At 42.9% G+C, this 14578-nt stretch overlaps 1 protein-coding gene across 1 annotated transcript in view; it reads right to left on the bottom strand.

Moving 5' to 3' along the window:
* Window positions 1-14578, bottom strand: part of LOC140195872 (uncharacterized) — a 128619-nt gene that overhangs the window by 63656 nt on the left and 50385 nt on the right. Inside the window, exon 3 of the mRNA XM_072254512.1 lies at window positions 11773-11925. Within this exon, the coding sequence (XP_072110613.1) occupies window positions 11773-11925 (153 nt within the window). The remainder of the gene's footprint in view (window positions 1-11772; window positions 11926-14578) is intronic.

Here is a 14578-nt window from a genome sequence, read left to right as displayed (position 1 = left end):
GCCAGGATGTCGTGCCCTTCCACCTCCCAAACATCACCTCCGCACTTCTTGGGAGAGGCCAGAAGAGAAAGTGCCCATGGAGGATAATGGAAAAGTGGCACAAGATGGAATAACGCTCTCGGACTCTCCCTGTGATCGGAACGTTTCCAAGAGATGAACAATGTTGTTGATATGACTGTGTTCTGTCCCATCAGCATCACGGCTGATCCATTTACCGCAGCCTCAAGTTCATTTTCCAAAGTTCAAAAACTCATAAGTACATTAATTATCGAAGTACGCATATGACTGCCATATAAGACACAAACTACCTTAGGATTTCCTATTCCTGCAGACATTCAGAGGAATAAAATACCATGCTATTTTACAAAAATTATATTAAAAAGTATATATAAAATAGACAAAGGTTGACAAAGATAACACTCTCTTTCTGAAATTTAGTTGCATTAACTCCAGAAAAGGGCATCCTTCCACAGATTTGGAGTGCAACGCTGCACACATTACTCCAGCGATCTTATCACAGCACTGCAACACTGCAACAAAACTTAAATCCCCTCTGTGCTCAGACCCCCTTGCAATAAAACCTTAATTCTTTACATATTTGCTCTCTGTATAAGGACAGCAAAACCCTCTGAACATCAGTGTAAAATAGAGTGGAAAATTATACAGTTTTTCTTTTCTTCCTAAAAATTATCCTTGCACTTTGACATTCCATTCCAGGAGACAGGTTTTCAGCATCTCTATATCAGATGCAGTCTGGTAACAGTCTGCCACCAGGAAATAAACCAGTTATTCCCACTGTGTTTCCTGACCTTTAAATTATTCTTCTCCGGGTTAATATTGTCCCAGCCCTCTGAAGTTTTATTCTGAAATAGAAACTTCTGGTAATGGCATGATCTTACTTGCTTGAAAATCCAAAAGAATATGATGTTTGGCTGGTTAACACTTCTAAAAATAAACCGATAGATTTCTCAGTTTCTCTTTCATCTAACCACTCTAACTATCAACTATAATGTGATTTTTTTTTTAAAAACTGGCACTTCTGCCATTCCCTTACTAATTTATTCCAGAATTTCCCCAACAAAAGGAATTTGCCTACATGGCCTGTAGTTGCCTCAAACACAGAACACAGAACAGGATGGCACAGAAACATGCCATTCAGCTCCTAGTGTCTATCACAACCATGTGATAGACCGTTGAACTGCACAGCTGCTTACAAGTGCACATATCCCCCAATTTCCTCCTACTGATGTGCTTCTTAAACATTGTTATTGTATCTGCCTCCTCACGTCCCCACCTACCACCCTCTCTGTTAAAGACATGCCTCAGACACCTCCTTCAAACTCTCACTCTCTCACTTTAAAACTATGCTCCTTCTCATTTGACATTTTGACTTTGGGGGAGCTCTGACTATCTAACCTTCGTTCTCTTCCATCTTCCTCCTCTGATGAAAAATGGTGTCATGAAAAACGAAGCTGCAAATGCTGGAAATCTGGAGCTACACGCAAGATGCTGGAGGAACTCATGCAGGTCAGGAGATATTCATCCTTCATTTTTCCCTATTCCACCAGCCCCCACACCCCCTCTCCTACTCCTCCACCCTCTCTGTTTGCCCATCACCTACATATTCCTCCTTCCAGTTCCCTTCTCCACCTCCTTCCCTTTATTTCGTGGTACACTGTCCTTTCCTATCAGATTCCATCTTCTTCAGCCCTTTGTCACTACCACCTATCAACCCCTAGCTTCCTACATCATTCCCATTCTCCCCCTCCGTTATATTCCAATCATCCCTCTCTCACATGGATGCACTGATCACCTGCCAGCTCTTATTTCAACCCTCCCCCACACCATTTTGTACTGGCTATCTCCCCTCTTGATTTCCAGTCATAATGTCGGGTCTCAGCCTGAAGCACTGACTGTCCATTTCCCACCGTCTGGGCTCCTCTAGCGCGTTGTGTGTTGCTGCTGATGAAGAGTGGTGTTAACATTTGCTATTTTCTAATCCACTTGGATTGTTTCAAGGCAGTCTGAAAGATCTCAGCCAAAGCATCCGTTGCTTCCTCAGACCAGTTCCCAAGAGGCCAGTCAGCCCTTTGACTCAATGGCAGCTTTCAAAGCAATCCCATTATCCTAATGCAAATACTTATTTCCCTGTTACCACTCTTTCTCTTGCAACCTCACTACCAACCCTGAGTTGACTCCTACTCGCCTCCTCTGAGTGGCAGGGTGTAGATAGGCCTCTACCAAAGGAGGTGTAAGGTGCTCCTTTCCCCTGCTAGGCTGCAGGTGTAGCACCTGCTTAGCTACCTCCTCCCCCCGCACCCCGCCGAAAGGGGTCACGTGACGCCATGGGAGCAGGTGGTGGGTGGCCGTACGAGCAGCTGGTGCATATCACAAGTCCTGGTTTTGCACCCACTGGTGCCAGGCAGACAATCTCTGAAGAGTATTGATAATGGCTGGGGTCACCCATCTTGTGAAGACACCACCCAGAAGAAGGCAATGGCAAACCACTTCTGCAGAAAGATTTGCCAAGAACAATTATGATCATAGACCATGATCACCCATGTCTTACGACAGGGCACATAATGACGACGGTGATGAATAGGTCTGAAAACCAAGGACAAGGCTGTAGACTGTGGGAGGAAAACTGGAGCATCTGGGGTAACCTTAAGTCTCTCCATCCTCCTTCCCCCTGCTCTGCCTAGATCATAGACAGAGACAACAGAGGACTGCAGATGGTAGAATGTGATTGGAGAGGAAGAAAATCGGGAGATGATGAAGGCAGTGGGAACAGTAGAGTGTGGGGAGGGGTGTGTGGGTAATAGAGCACGGTAACAGACACAAAATGCCAGAAGAACTCAGCAGGTCAAGCATAATCTATGTAGAGCAGGGGTTCCCAACCCTTTTATATGCCATGGACTCCCACCATTAACCGAGTAGACAATAGACAATAAACAATAGACAATAGGTGCAGGAGTAGGCCATTCGGCCCTTTGAGCCAGCACCGCCATTCACTGTGATCATGGCTGATCATCCACAATCAGTATCCAGTTCCTGCCTTATCCCCATAACCTTTGATTCCGCTATCTTTAAGAGCTCTATCCACCTCTTTCTTGAAAGCATCCAGAGGCTTGGCCTCCACAGCCTTCTGGGGCAGAGCATTCCATACATCCACCACTCTCTGGGTGAAAAAGTTTTTCCTCAGCTCCGTTCTAAATGGCCTACCCCTTATTCATAAACTGTGGCCTCTGGTTCTGGACTCACCCATCAGCGGGAACATGCTTCCTGCCTCCAGCGTGTCCAATCCCTTAATAATCTTATATGTTTCAATAAGATCCCCTCTCAGCCTTCTAAGTTCCAGAGTATATAAGCCCAGTCGCTCCAATCTTTCGATATATGACAGACCCGCCATCCCGGGAATTAACCTTGTGAACCTACACTGCACTCCCTCAATAGCAAGAATGTACTTCCTCAAATTTGGAGACCAAAACTGCACACAGTACTCCAGGTGTGGTCTCACCAGGGCCCTGTACAGCTGCAGAAGGACCTCTTTGCTCTTGTACTCAATTCCCCTTGTTATGAAGGCCAGCATGCCATTAGCTTTCTTCACAGCCTGCTGTACTTGCATGCATCTAGAACACCTAGATCTCGTTGTACTTCCCCTTTTCCTAACTTGACTCCATTTAGATGATAATCTGCCTTCCTGTTCTTACCACCAAAGTAGATAACCTCACATTTATCCACATTAAACTGCATCTGCCATGCATCTGCCCACTCACCCAGCCTGTCCAAGTCACCCTGCATTCTCATAACATCCTCCTCACATTTCACACCGTCACCCAGCTTTGTGTCATCAGCAAATTTGCTAATGTTACTTTTAATTCCCTCATCTAAATCATTAATATATATTGTAAGCAGCTGCGGTCCCAGCACTGAACCCTACGGTACCCCACTGGCCTGCCATTCCGAAAGGGACCCGTTAATCGCTACTCTTTGTTTTCTGTCAACCAGCCAATTTTCAATCCATGTCAGTACTCTGCCCCCAATACCATGCGCCCTAATTTTGCCCACTAATCTCCTATATGGGACTTTATCAAAGGCTTTCTGAAAGTCCAGGTACACTACATCCACTGGCTCTCCCTTGTCCATTTTCATGGAGTCCGTAGACCGCAGGTTTGGAACCCTTGATGTAGAGGAATAAGAAAGTGACATTTTGGGCCAAGACACTTCATCATGATTGGCCAAAATAGGTTAGTGGGAGTGGGGGTGCTGGGGTGGGTGTAGGAGACACTGGTAGATCAGGAGAGAGAAAAGGGACAGAGGAGGAGAAGGTTACCTTAAGTTGGAGAATCCAGTTGTATAAAATTATAACATGTCGGTTGATGTCTTTCTCCCAGGGAGGCAGTGGCTAATACCAGAGTTATTAAGGTGAGTGGAGGGGAGTTTAGGGGAGATGTCAGAGGTCAGTTTTCTTATATATAGAGTATATTTTTGTAGTTAATTCATGTACTTATAATAATGCAATCACTGACCAAGTCAAATAGTGGTTCAGCTCCTTCTTAAATCATCCAGTTTATTGTTCCTAGTTTTTGAATTGAGGATTTATACACCAGAGTTGTTTCTTAAATCCTGCTTGATGTTTTGGGTTGGCTGGACAAAGCTGAACACATGCAGGCAAACAGCTTCTGATGCTCAAAAACTCACTGTAACATCTTCTCCCAGAACATGAGCAAGTTCGTGAATATAATCAGAAGTTAGCAAGGCATGGAATCAAGTGAAGTAAGGACAAATACTACACATTAGAATTTTAAATATTTATTGCTTAAAATGATGGAAAAATATGGCTTTGGAAACCTAACACTGCCACAGACATTTCCCCACTCATTGAAGTTCTCAATTCTGTCTGATGTTTCTCTAACAGCTTTCCTGTTTAAAATTATTTAAAATTTGCACTATATTATCAAAGTGTTAAAGAGAAGGGATTAAAAGGAGCCTGGAGCCCTGTCTCTGATGAAGAGGTCAATAACCAGAGAGCACTGATTGAGCCAAGTTTTTGTTTTCAATCAGATTAGATTTGGCAACTGTTGAATAATTCAATCGAACATTTATCTGATTTCGTTTATCTGACATTCATTACACACTAGATCCTATAAAGCACTAGGATCCTTTTTGACATTTATTGTTTTAAGGGAAAACTGTGAATGTGGCTTTGGAAGTTACAATGAAATAATGTTTTTCTACAGGGTCAAATTTTCCCCTTGGGCTCATCGGCAGCACCACAATGGATTGAATCCTTTTAAAATGAGGTGGGATTAGGGTTTGGCAAGCACAAGTAATGCAGCAAGATATCTTGTTTCAGGCATTTAAACCGTACCCACAGGCAGAGGTTACATATTATTGTCATGATTTTAAGTTAAGATTTTGCCTTCAAGAAGCTCAAATTTAATATAGCCATCTCTAACATCATCACCGAACATATCTTTCCCTCCCACCCACTTTCCACTTTCCACAGGGACTCTTTTGTCCATTCGTCCCTCCCCACTGATCTCCCTCCTGGCATTTACCCTTGCAAGCGGAACAAGTGCCACACCTGCCCCTACACCTCCTCCCTCACTACCATTTAGGACAGTCCTTCCAGGTGAGACAACACTTCAGTGAGTCTGTTGGGGTCATCTACTGTATCCAGTGCTCCCAATGTGGCCTCCTGTGTATTGTTGAGACCCGACATACTGTAGATTGGAAGACCGCCTTGCCGAGCACCTACGCTCCATTCACCTGAAAAAACGGGATCTCCCAGAAGCCATCCATTTCGGTTCTACTTCCCATTCCTATTCTGACATGTCAGTCCATGGCCTCCTCTACTGCCACGATGAGGCCACACTCAGGTTGGAGTACCACCACCTTGTATTCCGCCCAGGTAGCTTCCAACCTGATGGCATGAACTTCAAATTTCTTGAACTTCTGGTAATTGCTCCCCCTTTCACCATTCCCCATCCCTGTTTCCCAATCTCACCTTATCTCCTAACCTGCCCATCACCTCCCTCTAGTGCTCCTTCTCCTTCCCTTTCTTTCAAGGTCTTCTTTCCTTTTCTATCAGATTCCCCATTCTCCAGACTGTTATCTCTTTAACGAATCAACTTTCCAGCTCTTTACTTCACCCTCCCCTCCTCCTGGCTTCACCTATCACCTACCACCTTGTTCTTTTTATTCCTCTCCTCCCACCTTCTTACTCTGACTTCTCATCTTCTTTTTCCCCCCAGTCCTGAAGAAGGGTCTTGGCCCGAAAAATCAACTGCATACTCTTTTCCATAGGTGCTGCCTGACCTGCTGAGTTCCCCCAGCATTTTGTGTGTGTTGCTTGGTTTCCAGCATCTGCAGATTTTCTCGTGTTTAATTTGGCCGGAGTGGTTTCTGCTCTGAGGAGATGACTGTGCTAAAAAGAATAAGGAGTTAATGGGGACAAGACTTTTTAACCTGGCAAAACCTGTTAGTTCCGCAATACTTAGATCTGGGATTCTGAAATTTAAATTCAAATAACAATAGTATGATATATTATAGAGTAATTGGGAGAAATGGTACAGAAATAAGCCCTTCGGCCAAACGAGTCCTTGCTGAACATCAACCACCTATTTTACACTAATCCTGTGTTAACTCCATTTCTTATTCTCTCCAGATTCTTACTACCCTCCCATCAGATCCTTCCATTCATCTACACCCCAGGGCCAACTTGCCATAGCCAATTAAAACACCAATGGACTCATCTTTGGGCTGAGAGGGGAAATTGAAACACACAGGGAGATCCCAGGCAGTCACAGAGAGAAAATGCAAACTCCATTCAAACAGCGCCCGAGGTCAGAATCGAACCCACGTTTCTGACACTAACGCTCTGGCTCTACTTGTGGTCCAGCTCCGATCGTTCTATGATCTAAGTTAATCGAACAAGGCTGTGCTAGTAAGCAGGACTTTAAGCTGAATGCAGAACTAATCGTTTAAAGGGATTATGGAAATAATAGATTAAACAATAACTTTTATCCATTGCTCTGAATAGGATGACAGCAATTCAAATATATCCTCAAACACAAATGTGGAAGCAAAATATCATCAGAAAGGAAAAGATCCAATGTGGATTTGAACTGCTAACATTACATATTAATGTAACGCCAACAGATATTGACCTGCTCTGAACGTGCAATTGAAACAAGGTTGCAAAAGAAGTAATTGACCTATGAAAACGATTCGGTAAATTTGCACCGAGAAATGGGTCTCAGACCCACACAATTACTTGACAATCCTGTCTCATGAAATGGTTAATGTAATTCACGGGAAAGAAAGAGATAGCTGACTAAATTATGGCAGCAAATACGTTGGTAGATAAAATGACATTGAGAAAGTTAAGATGGTATGTTAAAACACGAGTATCCTTGAAGCAAATATGGGATGGAAAGATGATGAGGGGCATTGACCGTGTGGATAGCCAGTTTTCTCCCAGGGCTGAAATGGCTAACATGAGGGGGCATAGTTTTAAGGTGCTTGGAAGTAGGTACAGAGGGGATGTCAGGGGTAAGCTTTTCACACAGAGAGTGGTGGGTGTGTGGAATGCATTGCCGGCAGTGGTGGTGACAGCAAATAGGGTCTTTTCGGAGCCTCTTAGGTACATGGAGCTTCGAAAAATAGCGGGCTATGTGCTAGGGAAATTCTGGGCAGTTTCTAGAGTAGATTACATGGTTGGCACAACATAGTGGGCTGAAGGGCCTGTAATGTGCTGTAGATCTGTATGTTCTACGTTCTATGGAAGTATTACCTAGGTTTTAGACAAGGAAAGTTGAAGGCTGTAGAGAGGCAATAATTTGCAATGATCATCTATGGATTTCTCTCTTTCGTTGTCCATTGAAATCCAATGACGATGTCCACTCCTTTAACGGCGAGATCTTTGATAACTATACACTCCTATCCTGGACTCACAAGCTCTATTGCAGGTGGGATACGTATATGTGGCAGTGGTGGCAACCATGGCTGCTTTTCTCCTGGTTCTCTTCTGCTGTCTTCTGGTTGTCCTTTCCATCTCCAGAATACGAGCCCCATCCCTACACAGCTGTCGCCAAGTGGTACAGTCAGCAGCAACATCCTCCAGGTCCTCGGGTCTGATATTGCACTTCCTTAAAGCATTCTTCATCTGATCCTTATAGCGCTTCTTCAGCCCTCCAACTCAGCGTCGACCATGATGTAGCTGGCTGTATAACACTCTATGGGGTAGCCGACATGGGGGCATCCTTATCACGTGCCCCAGCCACTGCAGCTGACGCTGGGTGATCATGGCCTCAATACTCCTGCAGTTGGTCTTTACAAGTATTTTGGTGTGAGGCGCCCGCTCACACTAGGTAATTCCCAGGATGCGCTGGAGACAGCTTATGTGGAAACGCTCCAAGGACCTGATGTGATGGCTGTAGGTTATCCAAGCTTCACAGCTATAAAGGAGGGTGGTGACACAGACTGCTTGGTATACAGCGACCTTTGTGGAGGGACGAAGGCTTCTGTTCTGAAAGACTCTATGCTGAAGTCTCCCAAAGGCAGCTGATGTCTGTTTAATGCGGCTCTGGACGTCGTTGTCAATGCTGCTATCCTCAGAGAGGATGCTCCCCAGATATTTGAAAGATGGCACTACTGACAGCTTTTCATCACCAACGGTGAAGGCAGGTAGAGTGGGTGGGACATTGAAACTCCATTGGCAAACCACTTCTGTCTTGGTGGTATTGACAGTCATCTATGGATATTAATTTAAAAACTAACATTGAAAATTCAAACATCCCTATTTATTGATTGAAATATAGGACAGAACAGGCCCTTTCAGCCATGCTGCCCAGTACCCCCCACCCCCCGATTTAATCACAGGATAATTTACAACCACCCGATAACCTACCAAATGGTATGTCTTTGGACTATGGGAGAAAACTGGAGCACCCGGAATAAACCTATACATTCCATGGGGAGGACGTACACACTCCTTACAGAGAGTGACGGGATTTATTTGTTTATTGAGATGCAGCACTCAATAGCCCCTTCCAGCCTTTTAAGCCACGTCACCCAGAACGGAACCCGAGTTATTGGTAATTCACCCAACTCTGCAACACAACCTTATGACTTTCCCTGCCTTGATGCGTTATTTATGGTGCTTGAACAGGAAATGAGAGAGCTTCTAACACAGAGCTGGCTGGGTTGGTAAGTGGCTCATTGTGAAAGAGGAGTTCTGGGTACAATGTCATTGTTATGTTGAAAGTTAGGTGATGGACGAGGGATAGTAGTTAGAAAGTCGGAGGGGAAAATATTAGCTATATGATGCAAATGGGCAAGTGTGATCAATGAGGAAACTACTCGAGGGAAAGATGAATGGAGAAACATTGAGGGAATTCGAGGGAAAGATGAACAGAGAAACATTGAGGCTCTGCTTTTTTAAGTAGAAAACTTCAACAAGTTTCCAGCAGAGTTCTAAAGGCAACAGCTTTCGCTTGTGGAATCACATATCCTTTGTACACACAGAATATATATGCATCATGCTAACTGGGAGGCAGAGAAAGGATTGGGATAAACATCTTATGATGGTTAAGGCCATTCAGTCAGTTAAATTGGTGACACTTGCATTGACTTAGCAAGAGTTGTTTCAACACGACCACTTGAATAAAGGCAAAGATCGGAATAACCACAATAATTATTCAAGGAAAAGTTGTATGTCACTGTTCATTTTCTTCATTAATGGCTTGGAGAAAGTAAGATGTTGCCTAGAAACATAAGACACCTCCTTGAGAGGGGTGATGAAGCCTATCCATAAAATGAATCTCAGGATAGTAAACAATAATATATACTGTATGTACTTTGATAATAAATTTTACTTCAAACATTGAACTTTGATCCACAAATGATTTAAAGCAGGCAGCTGCTGAGTGCTCTTCAAGGTGAATTCTTCATGCTAGGCTTGGTTTAGAAGCTTTAGAAGAACAAGAAAAAGAACGTTTCATGCCATCGACAAATGATGGGACATCTTTGATTCACAGACTCAGCGAGTTGTACAGCAGAGAACTGGGCACTCTCTTTAACCCATCCACATTGTCTGTGGTGCCTATCTATATCACTCTGACTTGCCCACATTAGTACCTTCAATACCTCTTAAATGTGAAGACTTCAGCTAGCCTGGTCCCCGCTATTGAGACCACTCAGCAACAGAGTGATTTTTACATTTGACGAGACACAGTGAAGTTCATAGAGCTGGAAGCTGGTGTTTCCAAAGCAACACACAAAAAAAAATGCTGGAGGAACTCAGCAGGGCAAGTAGCATCAATGGAAAAGAATAACAGTTGACTTTTCAGAACAAGACTCTTCTTCAGGTCTTCAGGTGTTTATTCTTTTCTATAGATGTTGCCTGACCTGCTGAGTTCCTCCAGTGCTGTGTGCGTGTGTTGCTTTGGATTTCCAGCATCTGCAGACTTTCTTGTGTTTGAGCTGGTGTTTCTAGTTGGACTCACTGACTCCAGCATTGTGATTCATCCCATTACTTTGAAGTCGTTTCCTTTCCCCAAACCAGTGAATAAAGGATGAAATTATTCTCAGCTCCACCTTTGTTTGAATAACTCTTTGAGTGTGGTGTTGTTCTCCGAGCAGACTGTCTGCAACCAAGTTGCTGCAGTCATTCTCCCCCAAATGAACTCCAGAGCAGGTAGTTATTTGTGCGTCGGTGTGACTGAGCGATCGAACACCTGCCTCTATTATGTGAGGATTTTAGATTGACAAGCTGTTTTGTAACATTTCACAAGAAGATTAAACTTTAAACCATGACCAGCCCAATGCTGAGAATTATTATTGAGTGTGACAGTACAGTTCTTTGTCTGACTACAATGTCATTTGGTGGTATGTTTCATTACCACATGTGTTAGAAATGAAGAATAATGGACATTTCATTCTGACAGGAGAAATCAAAAGTGTACAGTTTAAGAAGGAGGAAGACGTCAAAATTCTATGAAAATCCAATTTTCATACTTAATGCCATGAAATAACTCCCAGCAAATTCATATCTACTCCTCTACTTCCCAAATCCCCACAACCATCAGCTGCTCCCAAATAAAAAGAAACATATTTCACCCTTCCATAATGAATTATGATTTGTCTAAAATTATTGTAATGGAAGTAGGACTTATTCAGCTTGTAGAGCAGGGGCTCCCAGCCTTTTTCCAACGATCCAAAGACAATTCTACTCCAAGAACAGTGGGTACTGCAGGGCTACTCCGTCAGTGAGCTGCTCGTTGATCAGAGTAACTGGACTGGTGTTGGCGGCCAAGATGTTGCCGGACATTGTCGCTCAGGGTCTTAGACTACATATGTTTTTTATTTCAAGTGAACGTGCTTCTTTGCTGGATATTTTGAATTGTGTAACTCGCTACTTTTGAATGTGTGCTTGCTATTTTGAATGTTTTGCACCTTGGCCCCAGAGGAACACTGTCTTGTTCAGCTGTAGCTGTGCATGGTTTGAATAATAATTAAACTTGATTTGATTTGATTTTATGTCATGGACCAATATGACTAAGCAAGGTCTCCATGGACACAGGTTGGGAACCCCTTTAGTAGAGTATAAATTGCTATCATAGTGCTACATTTAGTAATATTTCCCAGTACTGGACTTAATTATATATTGTAAGTGCAAACTGCTAATCCATCAAAATAGTGTGATTTATTGCTTCTCTTTCAAAGCCTAGGACTTTTCAGCAGAACAGAATCAATATTTAAACTTACTAAATTTGCAATGTCCTCATTGCTGAGAGCAACATGCCAGACATACAGCTCTTTTCCATACATATAACGCTCGTCTCGAATTGTCATTAGCAGTGGTTTTAGAGTGACTGGTGGCAGAGAATCTGCAGATGTCTCAGGCCCGGCAAGCATCAACTGGAAAGCAAAGGGAAGAGTTATCGCAGTGACTTAAATCACAGCACCTAAAAGATAATTGAATTTGACTACCCACCCCATCAATGCCGAGATCAAATATAATGCTTTTAAACAGCCACAATTTTATCTCATATTTTGCATTTTCAATCTCCCACATTTAATTTTTGTCTTAACACTGATCTAAAATTCCCTTAATCTCCCTTTTTAATCATACTGCTGGTTTGCTAATGGCCTCTTTACATAACCGCTTAGAGCCTATCAATTGTGATGCCAATGGCTCTGAGACCTTCCAATACATCCCTACCGAGTAAAACGACTCAACTTTTCTTTTACAATCATCATATTTTTGTTTCATCGGGAAGTATAGGGTCATAGAACACTACAGCACAGAAACATCTAGTCCACGCTGAACTATTACTCGGCTTAGTCCTACTGACCTGCCCCTGGACCGTAGCACACCATACCCTTCCCATGCATATACCCATCCAAATTTCACTTAAATGCTGAAATTGAGCTCATACCCACCACTTGTGCTGGCAGCTCGTTCCACACTCTCACCACCCTCTGAGTGAAGTGCCAACTCATGTTCCCTTTAAACATTTCACCTTTCATCCTTAACCAATGACCTCTAGTCGTAGCCTCACCCAACCTCAGTAGAAGAAGCTTGCTTGCACTTACCTTATCTATGCCCCTCATATTTTGATAGAAAACTCCCCTCATTCTTTTATCCTCTAGCAAATAAACTCCTAACCTGTTCAACCTTTCCCTATAGCTCAGGTCCTTTCCTGTAGGTAGGTGATCAAAGCTGCATACAGTACTCCAAATTAGGCCCCACCAACATCTTATACAACTTCAACATAACATCCCAACTTCTGCACCCAATACTTTGATTTATGACAGGCAATGTGCCAAAAGTTTTCTTTACAAATCTACATACCTGTTCAAAGGTTCAAAGGTTCATTTTATTATCAAAGTATATATGCAGAATACAACTCTGAGATCTGTCTTCTCCAGACAGCCATAAAATACAAAAAACATAGAAATAGTTAAAAGAAGACATCAATCCCCCTGCATGAAAAGAAAACAAGAAACAAAAACTAGCAAACCCCAAACCCCCCAACCCCTCCCTCACACAAAAATGAAAAGATTGTTCACACAGAGCAACAGCAACGAGAACATCAAACCCCAAACCCCCAGCCCGCCAAATGGCACGTGACTGAACTTTGTTGACTGAAGTCCCATGTGCGATCTTGTCAAAGGCATTGCTAAAGATAATATAGACAACATCCGCTGCCTTGCCTGCATCAACTTCCCTGGTAACTTCCTCAGAAAAACTCTATGAGGTTGGTTATACATAACATACATTGCACAAAGCCATGTTGACTATTCCTCATCAATCTCCGTCTATCAAAATACTTATATATTCGGTCCCTTGGAATACCCATAACTTACTTGGAATTCCCATAATTTACCCACTACAGATGTCAGGATTACCAGCCTATAATTTCCTGGCTTAATTGTAGAGCCTTTCTTGAACAACAGAAGAACATTAGCTATCCTCCAATACTCTTGCACCTCAGCCATGGCTTAGGGCATCATAAGTATCTCTGCAAAAGTCCTTGCCATTTCTGCACCAGCCTCCCACAGGGTCTCAGGAAATACCTTGTCAGGTCCTGGGGATTTATGCACACTAACTTTCCTCAAGACAGCAAATACTTTCTCCTCCATAAGCATATACAGTCTATAATCTCACAGCTGCTTTGCCTCACTTCAATAGACTCTGTGTCCATCTCCCAAGTAAATACAGCTTCAAAAACTCCATTTAAGATCTCCCCTATCTCTTTCAGCTCCACATATAGATGACTACACTGATCTTTCAGAGGACCAATTTTGTCCCTAGCTATCCTTTTGCTCCTAATTTATCTGTAGAAGCTCTCGGGATTCTCCTTCACCTTGTCTACTAGAGTAACCTCATGGCTTCTTTTAGCCCTTCTGATTTCCTTCTTAAGCATCCTCTGGTATTTCTTATACCCACCAAGCCCTTTATTTGCTCTTTCCTGCCTGTACCAGCTATGCACCTCCTTTTTATTAACCAAACCTTCATATCTCTTAAAAACTAAGATTCCCTAAATGTGTTATCCTTGCCTTTTATCTTGACAGGAACATACAAGCTGTACTCCTAGAGTTTCACTTTTGGAGGTCTCCCATTTTCCAAGCACACCTTTGCTAGAAAACAACCTGGCGCGATTCACACTTGGCTGATCCTTTCTGAAACCATAAAAATTGGCCTTTTTCTAATTTAGAATCTCAACCAGAGGACCAGACCTATCCTTCTCCATAATTATCCTAAAACCAATGGCATTATGATCACTAGAAACAAAGCATTCCTTTACACAAACTTCTGTCACCTGCCCTGTCTCCTTCCCTAATAGGAGATCCATTACACTGGACAACAAAGATTTTCCTTCCTGAACACTTTTGGGTATATCTTATGGATCTTGGCTTGCTGATCATCAAGATCACTTACGAAATTTCCCTATCATGCACGATGTTTCTGAAATCACCTGTCTTTGTTATTTCAATTTATAATTCAACTCAATTAAAATGTTGCTGCCACACTGTTAGGTTTTGGTGAGGGCCTCCAGCCCATATG

This window comes from Mobula birostris, chromosome 4 (genome assembly GCF_030028105.1).
Source record: "Mobula birostris isolate sMobBir1 chromosome 4, sMobBir1.hap1, whole genome shotgun sequence".
NCBI lineage: Eukaryota > Metazoa > Chordata > Chondrichthyes > Myliobatiformes > Myliobatidae > Mobula > Mobula birostris.
This window is presented reverse-complemented; position numbering and strand designations above follow the sequence as displayed.